At 40.7% G+C, this 17,582-nt stretch overlaps 1 protein-coding gene across 1 annotated transcript; it reads right to left on the reverse strand.

The window, feature by feature from the left end:
- Positions 1–339: 339 nt before the first annotated feature.
- LOC137090713 (uncharacterized) lies at positions 340–6,114 on the reverse strand. Its single transcript, XM_067454669.1, has 4 exons — positions 6,054–6,114; positions 2,601–2,924; positions 2,148–2,456; positions 340–505 (listed from the first exon to the last, which is right to left on the reverse strand). The coding sequence occupies exons 1-4, from the start codon at positions 6,112–6,114 to the stop codon at positions 438–440; spliced, it is 762 nt and encodes a 253-aa protein (XP_067310770.1). The 3' UTR covers positions 340–437.
- Between the last annotated feature and the right edge of the window lie 11,468 nt (positions 6,115–17,582).

The following is a 17,582-nucleotide window of genomic DNA, read 5'->3' on the forward strand; positions in this document are numbered from 1 at the left end:
TACAGATTCAATAGTTTGATCAGCTCTTTCTCAGTAATTGGCTCTGTAAACCTCAGAAATAAGAAAGACATGCAGAAATACCTTGTGCAGTAAACACAGGTGTGTGTGTGGCTGTCGTCCTCTCAGAGCTTCGGGTAGTTAATGATTTCTGGTTTTCTGTACAAATTAAAGGATGGATTTTTAGTTCAGATAAACCATATTCTGGAAAAAATATTTAAGTGATAAACATTGATCTTAGCCCTGTTTTGACTAGTGTGTGTGTTTGTAATAGTTCTCACAGCAGCTCATAACAGTCTAGTTATGATTATTGTGTATCAATGTCCTAAACCCACAGCCAGATCTGATTAAGAGCTACTTTGAGTAGATGATATTAGTGATGATAAACTGAGAGTCAGATCAAAGCGCTGAAGTGAGAGACTGATGACGTGATCATGTGATCATGAACCTTGTGTAGGAGCTGCTGATGTAGTTGAGCTTGATTTCTTCTGAGAGTTTGAGCTGCTGACTGGAATCAGTGTTGATGAATCGACTGCAGAAGATGAATGTTCAGACGCATCATCTGTAGGACATTAACATCATATTTTCATACTTGATCATGACATACAGTTTGTATTCCATCATCACAGTTTACAGTGGCAGTTATTGAAGAGATGTGTTACTATAATAACCACATGAAGATATTTATGCCTTGTTTATATGAGAGAGAAACACGGTGAGCTGCTGCCCATAAACCTTCAGTTTGACCTGAATCAATGACATTATTAAGCCTGATTATTAATCATAAACCTTCAGTCTGTCCTGAATCAATGACATTATTAAGCCTGATTATTAATCATAAACCTTCAGTCTGTCCTGAATCAATGACATTATTAAGCCTGATTATTAATCATAAACCTTCAGTTTGACCTGAATCAATGACATTATTAAGCCTGATTATTAATCATAAACCTTCAGTCTGTCCTGAATCAATGACATTATTAAGCCTGATTATTAATCATAAACCTTCAGTTTGTCCTGAATCAATGACATCATTAAGCCTGATTATTAATCATAAACCTTCAGTCTGTCCTGAATCAATGACATTATTAAGCCTGATTATTAATCATAAACCTTCAGTTTGTCCTGAATCAATGACATTATTAAGCCTGATTATTAATCATAAACCTTCAGTTTGTCCTGAATCAATGACATTATTAAGCCTGATTATTAATCATAAACCTTCAGTTTGTCCTGAATCAATGACATTATTAAGCCTGATTATTAATCATAAACCTTCAGTTTGTCCTGAATCAATGACATTATTAAGCCTGATTATTAATCATAAACCTTCAGTTTGACCTGAATCAATGACATTATTAAGCCTGATTATTAATCATAAACCTTCAGTTTGTCCTGAATCAATGACATTATTAAGCCTGATTATTAATCATAAACCTTCAGTTTGTCCTGAATCAATGACATTATTAAGCCTGATTATTAATCATAAACCTTCAGTCTGTCCTGAATCAATGACATTATTAAGCCTGATTATTAATCATAAACCTTCAGTCTGTCCTGAATCAATGACATTATTAAGCCTGATTATTAATCATAAACCTTCAGTTTGACCTGAATCAATGACATCATTAAGCCTGATTATTAATCATAAACCTTCAGTCTGTCCTGAATCAATGACATTATTAAGCCTGATTATTAATCATAAACCTTCAGTCTGTCCTGAATCAATGACATTATTAAGCCTGATTATTAATCATAAACCTTCAGTCTGTCCTGAATCAATGACATTATTAAGCCTGATTATTAATCATAAACCTTCAGTCTGTCCTGAATCAATGACATTATTAAGCCTGATTATTAATCATAAACCTTCAGTCTGTCCTGAATCAATGACATTATTAAGCCTGATTATTAATCATAAACCTTCAGTTTGTCCTGAATCAATGACATTATTAAGCCTGATTATTAATCATAAACTGACGCTCCTACACGGGTCACACTGGGCTTTAATGACTATTCTCATTTATGCAATATTTCATGTATGACCCGTATAGGAGGTCAAATTATCAGGATTTTGTGCATTATCTGGCTTTGATCACTAATATTTAAAATTCCTAAATGTATTTTGTAAATAAAGAGTGTTTTCTCACCTGAACTCTTGACAGTGTGTGTGACTGAGGTCTTGAGTTGTTTTCTCTGAGTAACTTCACATCTCCACTCTCTGTTGTGATCTTCATTCAGGAGTGTTGTAGTCAGAGTGATGTTACAGCGATCTGGAGCTGATATCTGATATCTGGAGTCTGTCTGAAGATCAACACCAGCCTGATTCACCCACAGCAGCTCAATATCCTCAGAACGGACCCAATCATCACAGAGGAATCCAGGATGTGAATACAACTGACAGGAGAGAGTCACAGAGCGGCCTGGACTGAGCTCAGTCTGAGAGGATGATGATGATGATGATGATGATGATGATGATGATGATGATGATGATGATGATGAAGATGAAGAGACTGAAACACAACACAAGACACACAGATCTTTTGTGGAGTTGAAACAAAGAATCTGCCCTTTTTAAATTCACCACATAATCATAAACTCACCATGAAGAACGTGCAGATAAACACGAGCATCAGGTCCTTGTTGATGTCCATTCACATATTGTCTGCAGGTGTAAGATCCACGATCTTCTATTGTGACGTTGTTGATGTTCAGAGAGCAGTCAGACCCCAGACTCAGACTCTCATGTCTCTCTGTGTCTTTCATCTTCATCCCTCCATTAATCAGTTCAATGTTTGCTGAATGTCTGAATCTGTTATAGTGGTTCCATGTAGTTGATGTGCAGTCAGAAAGAGCATTATTACAGGACAGACGGACATTTCCACCAGAACTGATGAACACATGATCGTCATCCACTCCACTGGAACCTGAAACACAGAACATCTGACTGATCATTATGATATTAATAAATGAAAACATACCATCTACGCTAATGTTAGTCTCTCTGTTTATCCCGAGGTTTACTGCAGTCGGCCGGTTCCAGGCCGTGTCCGATTGCTGAGAAAGTGTTATTGTGCTGCTATTGTAGAAGCAATGTGACTTTCTGGAAAACGCGATCACTACAGGCAGATGTCAGGTGGACACAGCGTAAAATAGAAGCGAGAGCAAGAGCACGGGCCTAAAAAGTCACTTGCAGAATTATACTGTAAGTATTTTTTAATTAAGGGGTAATTATACTGTAAGTATTTTTAATTAAGGGGTAATTATACTGTAAGTATTTTTTAATTAAGGGGTAATTATACTGTAAGTATTTTTTAATTAAGGGGTAATTATACTGTAAGTATTTTTTAATTAAGGGGTAATTATACTGTAAGTATTTTTTAATTAAGGGGTAATTATACTGTAAGTATTTTTTAATTAAGGGGTAATTATACTGTAAGTATTTTTTAATTAAGGGGTAATTATACTGTAAGTATTTTTTAATTAAGGGGTAATTATACTGTAAGTATTTTTAATTAAGGGGTAATTATACTGTAAGTATTTTTTAATTAAGGGGTAATTATACTGTAAGTATTTTTAATTAAGGGGTAATTATACTGTAAGTATTTTTTAATTAAGGGGTAATTATACTGTAAGTATTTTTTAATTAAGGGGTAATTATACTGTAAGTATTTTTAATTAAGGGGTAATTATACTGTAAGTATTTTTTAATTAAGGGGTAATTATACTGTAAGTATTCTTTAATTAAGGGGTAATTATACTGTAAGTATTTTTAATTAAGGGGTAATTATCCGTGTAGTTATGGGGGAAGTATGGATGTGCGGGCTGTAAATTAAAGTGGCTCTTGTTCCGTCTCTTGTCTTTTATTCTTGTTTGTTTCTAATTGCTATTATCATGAATTATGTTATTGTTTGTATACTGTTGTAAGCATAAAAATAAAAAAAAAGCAAAATCGCAGAATGTTTTTCTTTTAGAGTCTTACTACATATGAACTCTTTGTGACTTTTATATGCAAACTGAATAACAGATGATGTAGCAGACATTTTGGCAATGCTTTAGATTAATATTACTTAATTATGCAGTACTTTCCGGGCTGTAATCTAAAACATTACCAACATTTTCACACATAGTTAAGAGCTAGAGGCTCGCTCCACATGACATCCTTCCTGACCGAGTCCTGCTACCTTCGCACCAAAGTTAGTCATGCGCAGGTTAAAGGGGGGGTGAAACACTCAGTTTCAGTCAGTGTCATGTCAATCTTGAGTACCTATAGAGTAGCATTGCATCCTGCATATCTCCGAAAAGTCTTTATTTTTTTATAATTATATAAGAAAGATGCGCTGTTCCGAGTCTTTCCGAAAAAAGCCGAGCGGGTGGGGGCGTATCGTGTGAGCGGAGCTAAATAATGACGTGTGCGCGCCGCTGCTATTGTGTTGAGTCGAGTGCGTCGAAAAGCTGTGTCATCCCTAACAGCGGGAAAAAAACTTTATTCAAAATAAAAATATGGCTTTTAATCAGATACAGCCATACATCTATGATCCGGAATCAGACCCAGAGGCTGCAGTTGAACAGGAGCAGCAGCAAAAACGACTAGAGCAGGACGTCTCTATGTGGTACAAGTTATACACTAACTATATAATATGCTTAGCGGCTTGTGTTATTTACATATTTATACTTGAATTATATCGTCGTATTTTTGTCTTTGAGGGTGTACATGTGGGAAGTGCAGTTGTGCACGTGTGTTTGTGTGTTTACGCGTGGTTTGTGTAGACAATTGTAACGTTAGTAAGCGGACTGGTTTTGCACCGCAGGCTAGTGTTTACATAGAAAGACATGGAATAGTAGCGCATTTGAATGAAGAAGCGCGCTTATTTAGTTCAACATATTTCCCCCCTCTTTGTGTATTGTTGTTTGGAGTGCTTTTACAATACACAAACATAAAGTTACACATATAGTGGCCAGCTAAACAAATGTACACGCACTACACATCGCATGCTCCATTGATCAATTAACTATACGTGATCATGTTTGGGCTACTTGATGAGCATAGGCAAAAACACAGACATTTGAAGCAGTCTCACTCACCGCCTGCGGTTCTAACGTTGGGACTGCTCCATCATTCAGCATTAGGCGATTGGAAAATCCGGTGTCGAGCTGGGCCTTGTTTATGAAACAGTTGGCACCGAAATGCAGCGAACAGATATAAACATTCGCGCAACTCAGTTGCTGATCCGGAAAAGCAAATTACATCCACTGTTGCCTTAACGCGGGGGTTTTGGGGATTCTGTGCAGGACTGTCTTGGTCTGGCAACCAAAAACGCACTTTTTTGGTGACATTGTTATGTGCACATCACCTGTCCAGCATCCTACGAGCCAGCGCTTTGATGGGCGTAGCCTGTTACTTTCGCTCTCTCCCTCTCTCTCTCTCACGCGCTTCCGGTAGAATTGTCCGTAAGGCCCATACAAGGAAATTCCGCCCCCATTAACGTCAAAGGGGACGCATGATCTCAAAAAACTTGCCGAAACTTATGACTAACCGGAAGTAGTATTTTTGACAAAGAAATACTCCCATCAAACGTCCACCTTAACCTTTGAAACTTTGTCTATGTTTAGTATGGGATTCCAAGTCTTTAACAGTGTAAAAAGATCAGTATGCATGAAACAGCATTTCACCCCCCTTTAAGAAAATCACACATCATTGGATGTGTCAAACATCAATTTAAAGAAATATTATAATCATGAATATTTTGAATGGGACTCGAGTGGATTCGGAAATAAGTCTGAGCCCTAATATGTACGAGTACGAGTCAAGACCAAGTCGAAATGCACACGAGTCCATGACGAGACCGAGACCATTAAAATATGGTCTCGAAAAAGAGTCTGAGTCTCGAGTGCAAATCACTGATTCAGGAATGAAACACAATGAACCAAACGCCATGACATGACTTTCAGCAACAGTTTAAACTCTTTACCAAACACTTGCCACAATCAGTTTTTGAATATGTTCACATCATACAGATCTTTATGATATCTTATAGATAAACAGATGTGTTTACCTGAGAGAAGAGAAGAGAGAACGATCAGTCCCAGCAGACACAGATCACACTTATCAGCCATTTTCTGTTTCTGTCAGTCTTTCTGTTCTTTATATAGTCACAGCTCTTCCTTTATCATCATCAGCTCCTCCTGTGGTTGTGAGCCTCTTCCTATCTGACCAGTGTTTAGTGCTGACTCTATGATACAGAAGCCTTTCACTGACTCTATATCACAGTTCATGATGGACAAGTGTTGAATCGGCATCATATCAATGTTGATATATCAGTGTTTCTGTTTTCTGTCTGACCTTCACACTGGTTCTAGATATATCTGTTCTGAATCGCACCTGATGAGGGACCATGAGACTCATGATTGATATTTTCAAAGATGCATTGACACAAAAACTATACAGCAACAAATAAACAATAAAAGAAATGAACAAACAAAAGAAGTGAATCATTGAGTATCAAATAATGAGTGAGCATAGAAAGGTAATTTGTTGCATCTCTTCAAATGATTATGTGGTGACCTGAAGTATTGCATAGGAAATCAAGTTCAGTTCCAGTTCAATAAAAGAACAAATGGTTCGTTACTCGAAGCTTCATTCAGATAGAAATTGCAGCACCATCTCCTGGTGAAGTAAATGTAATGCAACAAAGCTGACAACCATAAAATGCAAGTAGGCTTATGTTCACGTCCCGTTTATTACGGGTTTACCGAGACGATCAAAGCTGAAACAGTGTTAGTGCTGTGAAGCTCGTTTATGTAGGTACATTTTACAGATATTGATGAATTTCATGTGTTCACCTTGATAATAAAACAATAATGATGTGTGCGTGTATAATTATTTATTTAGACAAGAACAGAAGATCAGACCAGCTTTAAAAAGCTGGAAACCATCACAGAAATTCTATTGGTTTCCATTAAAATACCAATAGGAACCGTTGGCTTTTACAATTTAATCCACTACAGATTTTTTTTTCTTTGTGTGTGGGACATATTCCATTGTGATGCCCCCACCAATAGAACCCAACACATATCAGAAGAGACCCGCAGAGACCACAATAATTCCCATTACAACCAATAAAATTCGCATGAAAACCATTAAATGCAATTGAATTTCAGTAAAAGTGTTTTTTTGTTTATTTATTTTTTGTTTTATTTATTTACATATATTTTTTAGCATGGCAGTATCGTGTGTGAAAGCACATAAGAAATACAGCCGGCAGGTTTCAAACCTGTCAACACTGATTGGGCTGTGAAAGCAGTCAGGTGGTTCACTACAGGAGTGAAGCAGTTTGTCTGCTTCAGAAGGCATTTTCACGTGACTAGTGACGTAATGATACAATTCGGAGCATCGGTGTCAGATGTAACATCACTACTAATCATCTGAATCAACTAATTAACTCTAAACACCTGCAAAAGATTCCTGAGGCTTTTAAAAACTCCCAGCCTGGTTCATTACTCAAAACCGCAATCATGGGTAAGACTGCCGACCTGACTGCTGTCCAGAAGGCCATCATTGACACCCTCAAGCGAGAGGGGAAGACACAGAAAGACATTTCTGAACGAATAGGCTGTTCCCAGAGTGCTGTATCAAGGCACCTCAGTGGGAAGTCTGTGGGAAGGAAAAAGTGTGGCAAAAAACGCTGCACAACGGAAGAGGTGAGCGGACTCTGAGGAAGATTGTGGAGAAGGACCGATTCCAGACCTTGGGGGACCTGCGGAAGCAGTGGACTGAGTCTGGAGTAGAAACATCCAGAGCCACCGTGCACAGGCGTGTGCAGGAAATGGGCTACAGGTGCCGCATTCCCCAGGTCAAGACACTTTTGGGCTACAGAGAAGCAGCACTGGACTGTTGCTCAGTGGTCCAAAGTACTTTTTTCGGACGAAAGCAAATTTTGCATGTCATTCAGAAATCAAGGTGCCAGAGTCTGGAGGAAGACTGGGGAGAAGGAAATGCCCAAATGCCTGAAGTCCAGTGTCAAGTCCCCACAGTCAGTGATGGTCTGGGGTGCCATGTCAGCTGCTGGTGTTGGTCCACTGTGTTTTATCAAGGGCAGGGTCAATGCAGCTCGCTATCAGGAGATTTTGGAGCACTTCATGCTTCCATCTGCTGAAAATCTTTATGGAGATGAAGATTTGGTTTTTCAGCACGACCTGGCACCTGCTCACAGTGCCAAAACTGAAAGAATCCAAAATAATCAAAGATATTTTGATATTTTTCTTTGAACAAAGACATTTGTTTTACTGTGTTTCACCCCCCTCTCTCTTATCAGTGGGGCTGTTTGGGATTCCTAAAGACAAAGAGATGTTGAGGGCCTGTAGGCCAAATGGTGCCACACCTGTAGTACAGTGGGGGAAGTCTGGTCTGACTGGTCAGTTTGAATGTCTCAGGGTTTCAGTCACATGGTTAAGGGAGGTATAAAAGAAGATTGCAACTGTTGCTCGAGGTCTTCTTCCTCTAAGGTTCTTCTTCCTCTGACGGTTCTTCTTCCTCTAAGGGTCTTTTCTCTGGGTCTTCTTCCTCTGAAGGTTTTCCTTTTCTCTGGGGTTCTTCCTCTGACGGTCTCTCTCTTTTTCTCTGGCTGTCTCTTCTAGGGCCTTCTTTGGCTCTTCTCTTTTTCTCTCTCTTTCTCTCTTTCTATCTCTCCCTATCTCTCAGGTAACATTCTATACATGCTGGGTACGATTAATGGTATAAGTTTTATCATCTCATTCATCTATTTTGTAACTATTTTAAGTGTAACCATAACCGGATTTTGTCATTAAATTCTTTCAATTATAAATGAATTGCTAACTAGTTTTGGTTTGGTATTGACTTTGAAGTGCTCCCTATTGCAATATAATATAGTCACATTAAAGCAACGCTCTCCCACATATTCTGCTATTGTAACTGCGCTTATTTCCGTCGTTGGTATAAGTTGCAGTGGGTGGTTATAGACAAGAAATGTACAGTTTTCTACCATCACGCTGATAACGTTTCTTTAGTCGTTCGGCAACCCTGCAGTCAGAACCACTGTAGGCGATCCACCCTTACAGATGGTGCCGAAACCCAGGATCCCTTGCAGTGAATTTTCTGAAATTCGTCAGAATGAGGACATTTTTCCACAATTGATCTTGTGTTTGGATTAAAGCTGGCCTTCTGACTAAGGATTGGGTAAGTCTGTTTTCATTGTTTATGAATTGCATGAAACAGAACTTCATCCAAGAAGAAGGTTTTAAACAGCTTCAATAGTCCCATTACTGTACAATCCGAGAATATTCAGAATATCACCTCGGGATGGAAGGGAACATTTTTGATAAAAGTGAGATATTGTTTGCTATATGGAGTGAAAAAGTTGAGCCTACCTTGTCCAAACTTAAGAAAGAGTATATTGGAATCAACAGTTCAGATGATGAAATGCTTAGATGGTGGGACATAATTGGCAAACACCAAAAGAAATCAAAACATGGTGAAATAATTGAGGCTTTAAACTTCATAAGTTGTAAAAGGCTACATAATGTTGTGACACCATTTCTATTATCAAGTCTAGAGGCTAAATGTAAAGCAATTGAATCTAAAAATGCTGAAGCAGAAAAGTCTGAGGCAAAGATTCAATATCTTCAAGCACAGCTAGATAAATTACTAGCTGATCAGTTAGCCCTGACTGAGAAGTGTAAAAATCAAGAGGAGACCATTGCAGATCTCAAGGCTAAGCTAATAGCTAAAAAGTCCATCTCCAAAACGCTTAACAGCGATGGGACTAAAACGCATGTTCAATCTAATGAATCTGAAACGTTTAGTTCAGAAAATGCATGTGCAACTCAAGGAAGTGTGCCTATTTCAGTTCTTAAGGTGATGCAGCACCGCAATAGCGCAGAGTCATGTACCAGTACGCTTCGTGTTCAAGCATTAGAGAGTCATAAAAATCCTCCAACTCCAGGAGAACATAGCAGACAAACCTATGGCAAAGAGAACAGGTTTTGCAGTTCCTGTCAGAAAATAGGCCATTCAGAGGTAAAATGCTGGTCACTGGGCCGAGGTCGACCTCCACCTTACTTTCAGAAAGATAGGAAATTCCTTTCTAAGGGCAAAGATCATCGCTCATTTGCAGGTAAAACTCTCAGTGAGTTAACCGCATTGTTTATGCAAGGCCTTCAACTATTAACCTCACTGGCTAGTGGGCTAGCAGCCTAATAGCAGTGAGTTTAATAGTTAAACCTCCAAATTGCAATGATCCTGTTTGTATTTTCAAATTTGTAATTGTATTAACGCATTGTGCGCATTGAAAACACATTATAGTTGTTTGTGTTAATACACATAGACTAGTTACGTTTATTCTTTAAAACACATGATTGCTTTACTGTAAGTGTTGGATGAAACACTTAGGATAAAGGTTGTAGATGCTATGCATTCTAGACCATGTATCTTGTGAGACTTGGAATAACTTTAATACTTGAATTGTAAAGCAATTTCAAGTTTCATGTGTTTCTATGTTGAATTTGTTTGTCTCCTAAGTGGAAAACTCTGCTATTTTCCATATAGCTGAAGTGAAACCATGTACAGGAGCATAGAATTGCCATTTTGGCTACAGTGTAATTTACAATTGCATTAACCATGAAAATGCTTTCATCACAGCAGGATTCAGTCACTCTGACTTTTGCACTTTATCATGCTCCCTAACACAAACATTGGTGGGGGGAGATGTTGAGCCAACCACACCTCACTCACAATCTCAGCTGGCTGCCTGTTCAACAGGACCAAATTTACATCACAATTGTGAACCCTCCTCACCATGTTTGGGGCATGATTTACACATAGCCACAGCTAAATGCATTCACATAGATTTGATCTTCACACACAAAGTCAAATCTATATCTGCCTCACAAAAAAATTATTTACATCTAGACTGTATTATAACTGTGAATTTCTTCCAGTTATTGTTTGTTTTGTTTTTCTTTAGATTTACTAATTCAGTTAGTAATTATTTGTCTCACCAAGTTAAATATCAAAATTTACGGTAGTATTTCTCATTCTTACCTAAGTGCAAACATTTATTTTATCATTGTATTGTAACAATGAATTTGATTTGAAACATTTCTGGACGACAAGTCTGAAGATGACATCTACACACAACTGGAAGAATGTCTTTGTGTTCTGTGTCACCTCTGGACACTTTATGAGCGTGGCCAAAGATGCCATGGGAGGACTGAAAGATTTCAAAATAATCAAAGATATTTGATATTTTTCTTTGAACAAAGACATTTGTTTTACTGTGTTTCACCCCCCTCTCTCTTATCAGTGGGGCTGTTTGGGATTCCTAAAGACAAAGAGATGTTGAGGGCCTGTAGGCCAAATGGTGCCACACCTGTAGTACAGTGGGGGAAGTCTGGTCTGACTGGTCAGTTTGAATGTCTCAGGGTTTCAGTCACATGGTCAAGGGAGGTATAAAAGAAGATTGCAACTGTTGCTCGAGGTCTTCTTCCTCTAAGGTTCTTCTTCCTCTGACGGTTCTTCTTCCTCTAAGGGTCTTTTCTCTGGGTCTTCTTCCTCTGAAGGTCTTCCTTTTCTCTGGGGTTCTTCCTCTGACGGTCTCTCTCTTTTTCTCTGGCTGTCTCTTCTAGGGCCTTCTTTGGCTCTTCTCTTTTTCTCTCTCTTTCTCTCTTTCTATCTCTCCCTATCTCTCAGGTAACATTCTATACATGCTGGGTACGATTAATGGTATAAGTTTTATCATCTCATTCATCTATTTTGTAACTATTTTAAGTGTAACCATAACCGGATTTTGTCATTAAATTCTTTCAATTATAAATGATTTGCTAACTAGTTTTGGTTTGGTATTGACTTTGAAGTGCTCCCTATTGCAATACAATATAGTCACATTAAAGCAACGCTCTCCCACATATTCTGCTATTGTAACTGCGCTTATTTCCGTCGTTGGTATAAGTTGCAGTGGGTGGTTATAGACAAGAAATGTACAGTTTTCTACCATCACGCTGATAACGTTTCTTTAGTCGTTCGGCAACCCTGCAGTCAGAACCACTGTAGGCGATCCACCCTTACAAAACCACTGGTAAATAGTTTACTGACCATGGTATTACTGTGCTCAACTGGCCTGCCAACTCTCCTGACCTGAACCCCATAGAGAATCTGTGGGATATTGTGAAGAGAAAGTTGAGAGACGCAAGACCCAACACTCTGGATGAGCTTAAGGCCGCTATCGAAGCATCCTGGGCCTCCAGAACACCTCAGCAGTGCCACAGGCTGATCGCCTCCATGCCACGCCGCACTGAAGCAGTCATTTCTGCAAAAGGATTCCCCACCAAGTATTGAGTGCAGATCTGAACATTTACATTTATGCATTTGGCAGATGCTTTTATCCAAAACGACTTACATTGCATTCAAGGTACATTTTTTACATTATTGTCAGTTCTTGCTTTCCCTGGGAAACGAACCAATGACCTTGGCGTTGCTAGCTACAGAAAAGTGATACAGTAAAGTGTAACTGAACATAATTATTTGAAGATTGACTTTTTTTGTATTAAAAACACTTTTCTTTTATTGGTCGGATGAAATATGCTCATTTTTTGAGACAGGAATTTTGGGTTTTCATGAGCTGTATGCCAAAATCATCAGTATTAAAACAAAAAAAAGACCTGAAATATTTCAGTTGGTGAGCAATGAATCTAAAATATATGAAAGTTTAATTTTTATCATTAAATTATGGAAAATAATGAACTTCATCACAATATGCTCATTTTTTGAGAAGGACCTGTACACTGAGAATAGAGAGAATGTTTAGAAGTCTGTTTAATCTTCAAACACTGGAAGACAGAAGCTCTGCTGACACCTACTGGCTCTGTCCACACATTACAGGCCAGGACATTACACTCATTTTGTCCAATAAAGTTGAATATTTTAATAATTACAAGATATTACCTGATGCATTACAGAAATCAACTTGAGTGAAGATTTAAAACTATATTAGAATCGTTTCTAAACCTGACAGGTGTGTGTGAAGAATGAATAAAGTGCTTTAAAACTCATTTTAGATGGATTAGTTGATTTTGTCATCAGTTTAATGTAAGTTCAGACTGCTCATGTTTTCATATATTGGAGTATATTGAGGATTAAACAGCTTTTTTAATGACTTAAATGTTTGTTTTCAATTGGTTTTTAATTTAAAATGAGTATATTCAGACTCTTCTTTTTTGAAAGTAAATTAAGAAAACAAAAACAAAAAATTTACAGCCTGGTACAAATTGTGGTCTATACGGCTAATTATGCCCTTTGTGGCCACTACATTTTTTTATAACTTATTCGTTTACATTATATAAAGCCTTAAAGTTCTGCATAATTAAGGGTGTGGTTACTTTGAGTGGCAGGTGGATAGCCATTTATCTGCCGTCTACAGTCACTGTCACCTAAGCTTCTGTAATCCAGGCGTGACATGCAATGATGTGTTGCCAAGATGGCAACGGCCAGCTCGTCTCTATTTTACGCTTTAGAGCAGCTTATCGGAATCCTATGGGTGACTTCACGGACACTACGTCCATATTTTTTTACAGTCTATGGTCTGGACTTGATCCATAGAGGAGTAATTATGCCCGAACAGAAACTGTACAGAAAATGAAATTGTCAGGACAAGCTTTAGACAATAATGGACAGATCAGAAACAGTAATGTAATCATCCACGTCATCAAAGGCACCACGTCTTTTTTTTTTAATTAACTGGGTAGATCTTGTTATTAATTTATGTTAAAGCAGAATACCTTTTCATATATTGGAGAAAAATTAAGTTTAGAATATTTTTTTTTACACATTTAGTTCAAATTTAGTAAAGTTTCAGTCATAAATGAACTACAATTTGAAATGTATTATTAATTAGAGGCATAATGAACTACAATATGAATTTTCATTTTTTAAATGATTTAAAACATTTTTTATATAAACTGGTTTGATTTTATTATAACTGTAAAAAAGGCCACCCTTCACAAATGGACTCTTCCAAACTCCCCCACCTCTGTCCGTGATTTGGACCGCTCCAAAACTTTCCACGGAGTTGTCAACAAGAAAGCAATGAGTGAGGAAGCAGAGATGGGCTGGTATATAGTTTATGAACATTTAAAGTTAGTCAGAAGTGTCATTAACAACGGCTGTGTGGATTGTGTGTGCGTGCGTGCAGCTGATTGTAAGTATTTCTCGTCATTAGTGATTCATAGTGATGGGCAGACCGAGGCTTCGTGAAGCACTGAAACAGTTGAAGCAAATGTGCCGAAGCTTCGAAACAACACCCGACACTCGTCTCCATGACGCCATCTAGTGGACACTGGCGTGTATTGATCTGAAATAACCTTGACAGTGATCTACTACTAGCAAAACAAAACAACAAACACGTTTTTAACATCTGTCTGACAACTACTTGGCTTTGTAACCTGTAGCCTCCTCATTGTAAATAACTTTAGTCTTTTGTTTTTGTTTTTTGTCATGAAAAATTAAGATTATTAAAAAAATAAAATGTGTCATTTGTTACATAACATTTTTATTCAAAAATATGAATTGCTCTGCTGGTGAAGGATTTAGTCAACTTGTGTGTGTGTGTGTGTATATATATTCCAGCCTTTGAAAAAATTATCTCACAAGACGGGACACTTGTTGCTGGCATGCACAATTTTTTTTTTTTTTTTTTTGCAAGTATATACAAATGAGGGAAAATTACTGAAAATTAAGTTAATGGATCATGCATTCTGGGCCAATAAAATACACACTACACACATCTCACTTTATGTGGCGTTTCCAAATGGAAACGCTCCCACACCAGATGTAGTGTCTATGTGACATCTCTTATGTGGAGCCTCCATATCTAGACTATCTATATATATCACTTAAGAATATCTTCTATATCTATATATTCTATATTATATATCTATAAGTCTAACGTAGCCTATATGAATGTGTCACTAGCCTTTATCTATCCTAACTATCTGTCACTGTCTATACCTATCAGTCAATATATCTCATTTAAATCTAGCCTAAATATAACTAACCAAAGTGCACTATAAATCTCACTTATATCACAAAATGTATCTTCTCTCACAAAACCCATGAGGTGAAGCTGGATTATCTTCACTTTTAAACTGTGGGGAATGAGGTTAATTCAGATGTGTGACTGTGTGGTTTGTTCCCGCCCCTTTTAATCAAAGCAGTTTCGACAGGCGCACCTGATGAAACACTTCGGTGCTTCGTTTAGCGGTAGTCACGTGACATGGGTGTGTCGAATCACAGCTCGGAGCATCGTTTCGAAACATCTGCGCTTCGGGATCTCGACACAGTGTCGAAACGTCAGGTTCGCGTCAGCCATCCCTAGTGATTCATATATTGTTAAGAGACAGTAACGAGCGCTACCGCGGCATTCCGTCGGAATGTTTATATTAATAAATCGGTTTGCACATTATGTTGTTGCCTAAATACCTTGTTTTAATGTCTTATAATCATCTTGAGTTTGTTGTCAGTGGGCTATTGATGCTGCACTTGTATTGTATAGGCGTGAAAGGGTCTCGGGGAACATGTACGAGCATGTTATTCAGAGTTAGACGCATGCCCTGTTAACACCACGTGCTATGGGCTCGCATCTGTCACATGCCTGTCCTGTTTTGTGTGCACATGTGGGTTTTGTCATGTCTCCGGTCTACTGTCAACCCCGCCCTTCTTGTTATCTGATTATTGGTTAATTTGCCCCACCTGTTCCCTCTTGATTTCTTCCCCTTATAAGCTCCTTGTGTTTGTTAGTCTGTGTTGGATCCTTGTGTAATGTCTGCGTCTTCCGTCCTCCGTCCTCCCCGTGATTCTGTTGGTTTGTTTAAGTTTATATGTTATTATTCTATTATGTGTTTTTCCCCCTCGTGGGTTTTGTTTTGAGTTTGTTTTATTTGTTATAAATAAATATATTATTTTCTGCACTTGAGTCCTCGCACCATTTTCCCTTGTCTGTGACGTGACAGAAGGATCCAACCATACTATGAGGACTCAGCAGAGAAGTTCTCCCTCGGTGCCAGTTCCGGGGGTCCTGAGTCCGGGAATCCCGAGTCCAGACATGGCCTGGAGGGCCGTAATGGGAGGGTTTGTGGTGGCAGTCCTGCATGCTTGGGAAAAGCACAGGGTGTCATCCACCACTCCGGTGGTCCCAGTTCCAGTGGATCGTGCGCCGGTGGTCCCTGTGCCGGTGGATCATGTTCCGGTGGTCCCTGTGCCGGTGGATCGTGCTCCGGTGGTCCCTGTGCCGGTGGATCGTGCTCCGGTGGTCCCTGTGCCGGTGGATCGTGCTCCGGTGGTCCCTGTGCCGGTGGATCGTGTTCCGGTGGTCCCTGTGCCGGTGGATCGTGTTCCGGTGGTCCCTGTGCCGGTGGATCGTGTTCCGGTGGTCCCTGTGCCGGTGGATCGTGTTCCGGTGGTCCCTGTGCCGGTGGATCGTGTTCCGGTGGTCCCTGTGCCGGTGGATCGGGTTCCGGTGGTCCCTGTGCCGGTGGATCGTGTTCCGGTGGTCCCTGTGCCGGTGGATCGTGTTCCGGTGGTCCCTGTGCCGGTGGACTCCGTTCCGGTGGTCCCGAGTCCGGAAACGGCCTGGAGGGCTGTGATGGGATGCTTTGTGGTGGCAGTCCTGCATGCGTGGAAGGAGCACAGGGCTTTATCCGAAGCCCCGGAGGCAGTTCCGGTGGTCCCAGTTCCGGTGGATCGTGTGCCGGTGGTCTCAGTTCCGGTGGATCGTATTCCGGTGGTCCCAGTGCCGGTGGATACTGCTGGACTGGAGAAGTTTCCCCAACGCCCTGCCTGCGCCGCTGAGGCGCCCTGCTCTCCCTGCGCCCCTGAGGCGCCCTGCTCTCCCTGCGCCCCTGAGGCGCCCTGCTCTCCCTGCGCCCCTGAGGCGCCCAGCTCTCCCTGCGCCCCTGAGCAGTCCTGCTCTCCGTGCGCCGCTGAGGCGTCCTGCTCTCCGTGCGCCGCTGAGGCGTCCTGCTCTCCGTGCGCCGCTGAGGCGTCCTGCTCTCCGTGCGCCGCTGAGGCGTCCTGCTCTCCGTGCGCCGCTGAGGCGTCCTGCTCTCCGTGCGCCGCTGAGGCGTCCTGCTCTCCGTGCGCCGCTGAGGCGTCCTGCTCTCCGTGCGCCGCTGAGGCGTCCTGCTCTCCGTGCGCCGCTGAGGCGTCCTGCTCTCCGTGCGCCCCTGAGGCGTCCTGCTCTCCGTTCGCCGCTGAGGCGTCCTGCTCTCCGTTCGCCGCTGAGGCGTCCTGCTCTCCGTTCGCCGCTGAGGCGTCCTGCTCTCCGTGCGCCGCTGAGGCGTCCTGCTCTCCGTGCGCCGCTGAGGCGTCCTGCTCTCCGTGCGCCGCTGAGGCGTCCTGCTCTCCGTGCGCCGCTGAGGCGTCCTGCTCTCCGTGCGCCGCTGAGGCGTCCTGCTCTCCGTGCGCCGCTGAGGCGTCCTGCTCTCCGTGCGCCGCTGAGGCGTCCTGCTCTCCGTGCGCCGCTGAGGCGTCCTGCTCTCCGTGCGACTCTGAGGCGTCCTGCTCTCACCGCGCCGCT

The sequence above is a fragment of the Pseudorasbora parva genome, chromosome 2 (genome assembly GCF_024679245.1).
Source record: "Pseudorasbora parva isolate DD20220531a chromosome 2, ASM2467924v1, whole genome shotgun sequence".
Lineage (NCBI taxonomy): Eukaryota > Metazoa > Chordata > Actinopteri > Cypriniformes > Gobionidae > Pseudorasbora > Pseudorasbora parva.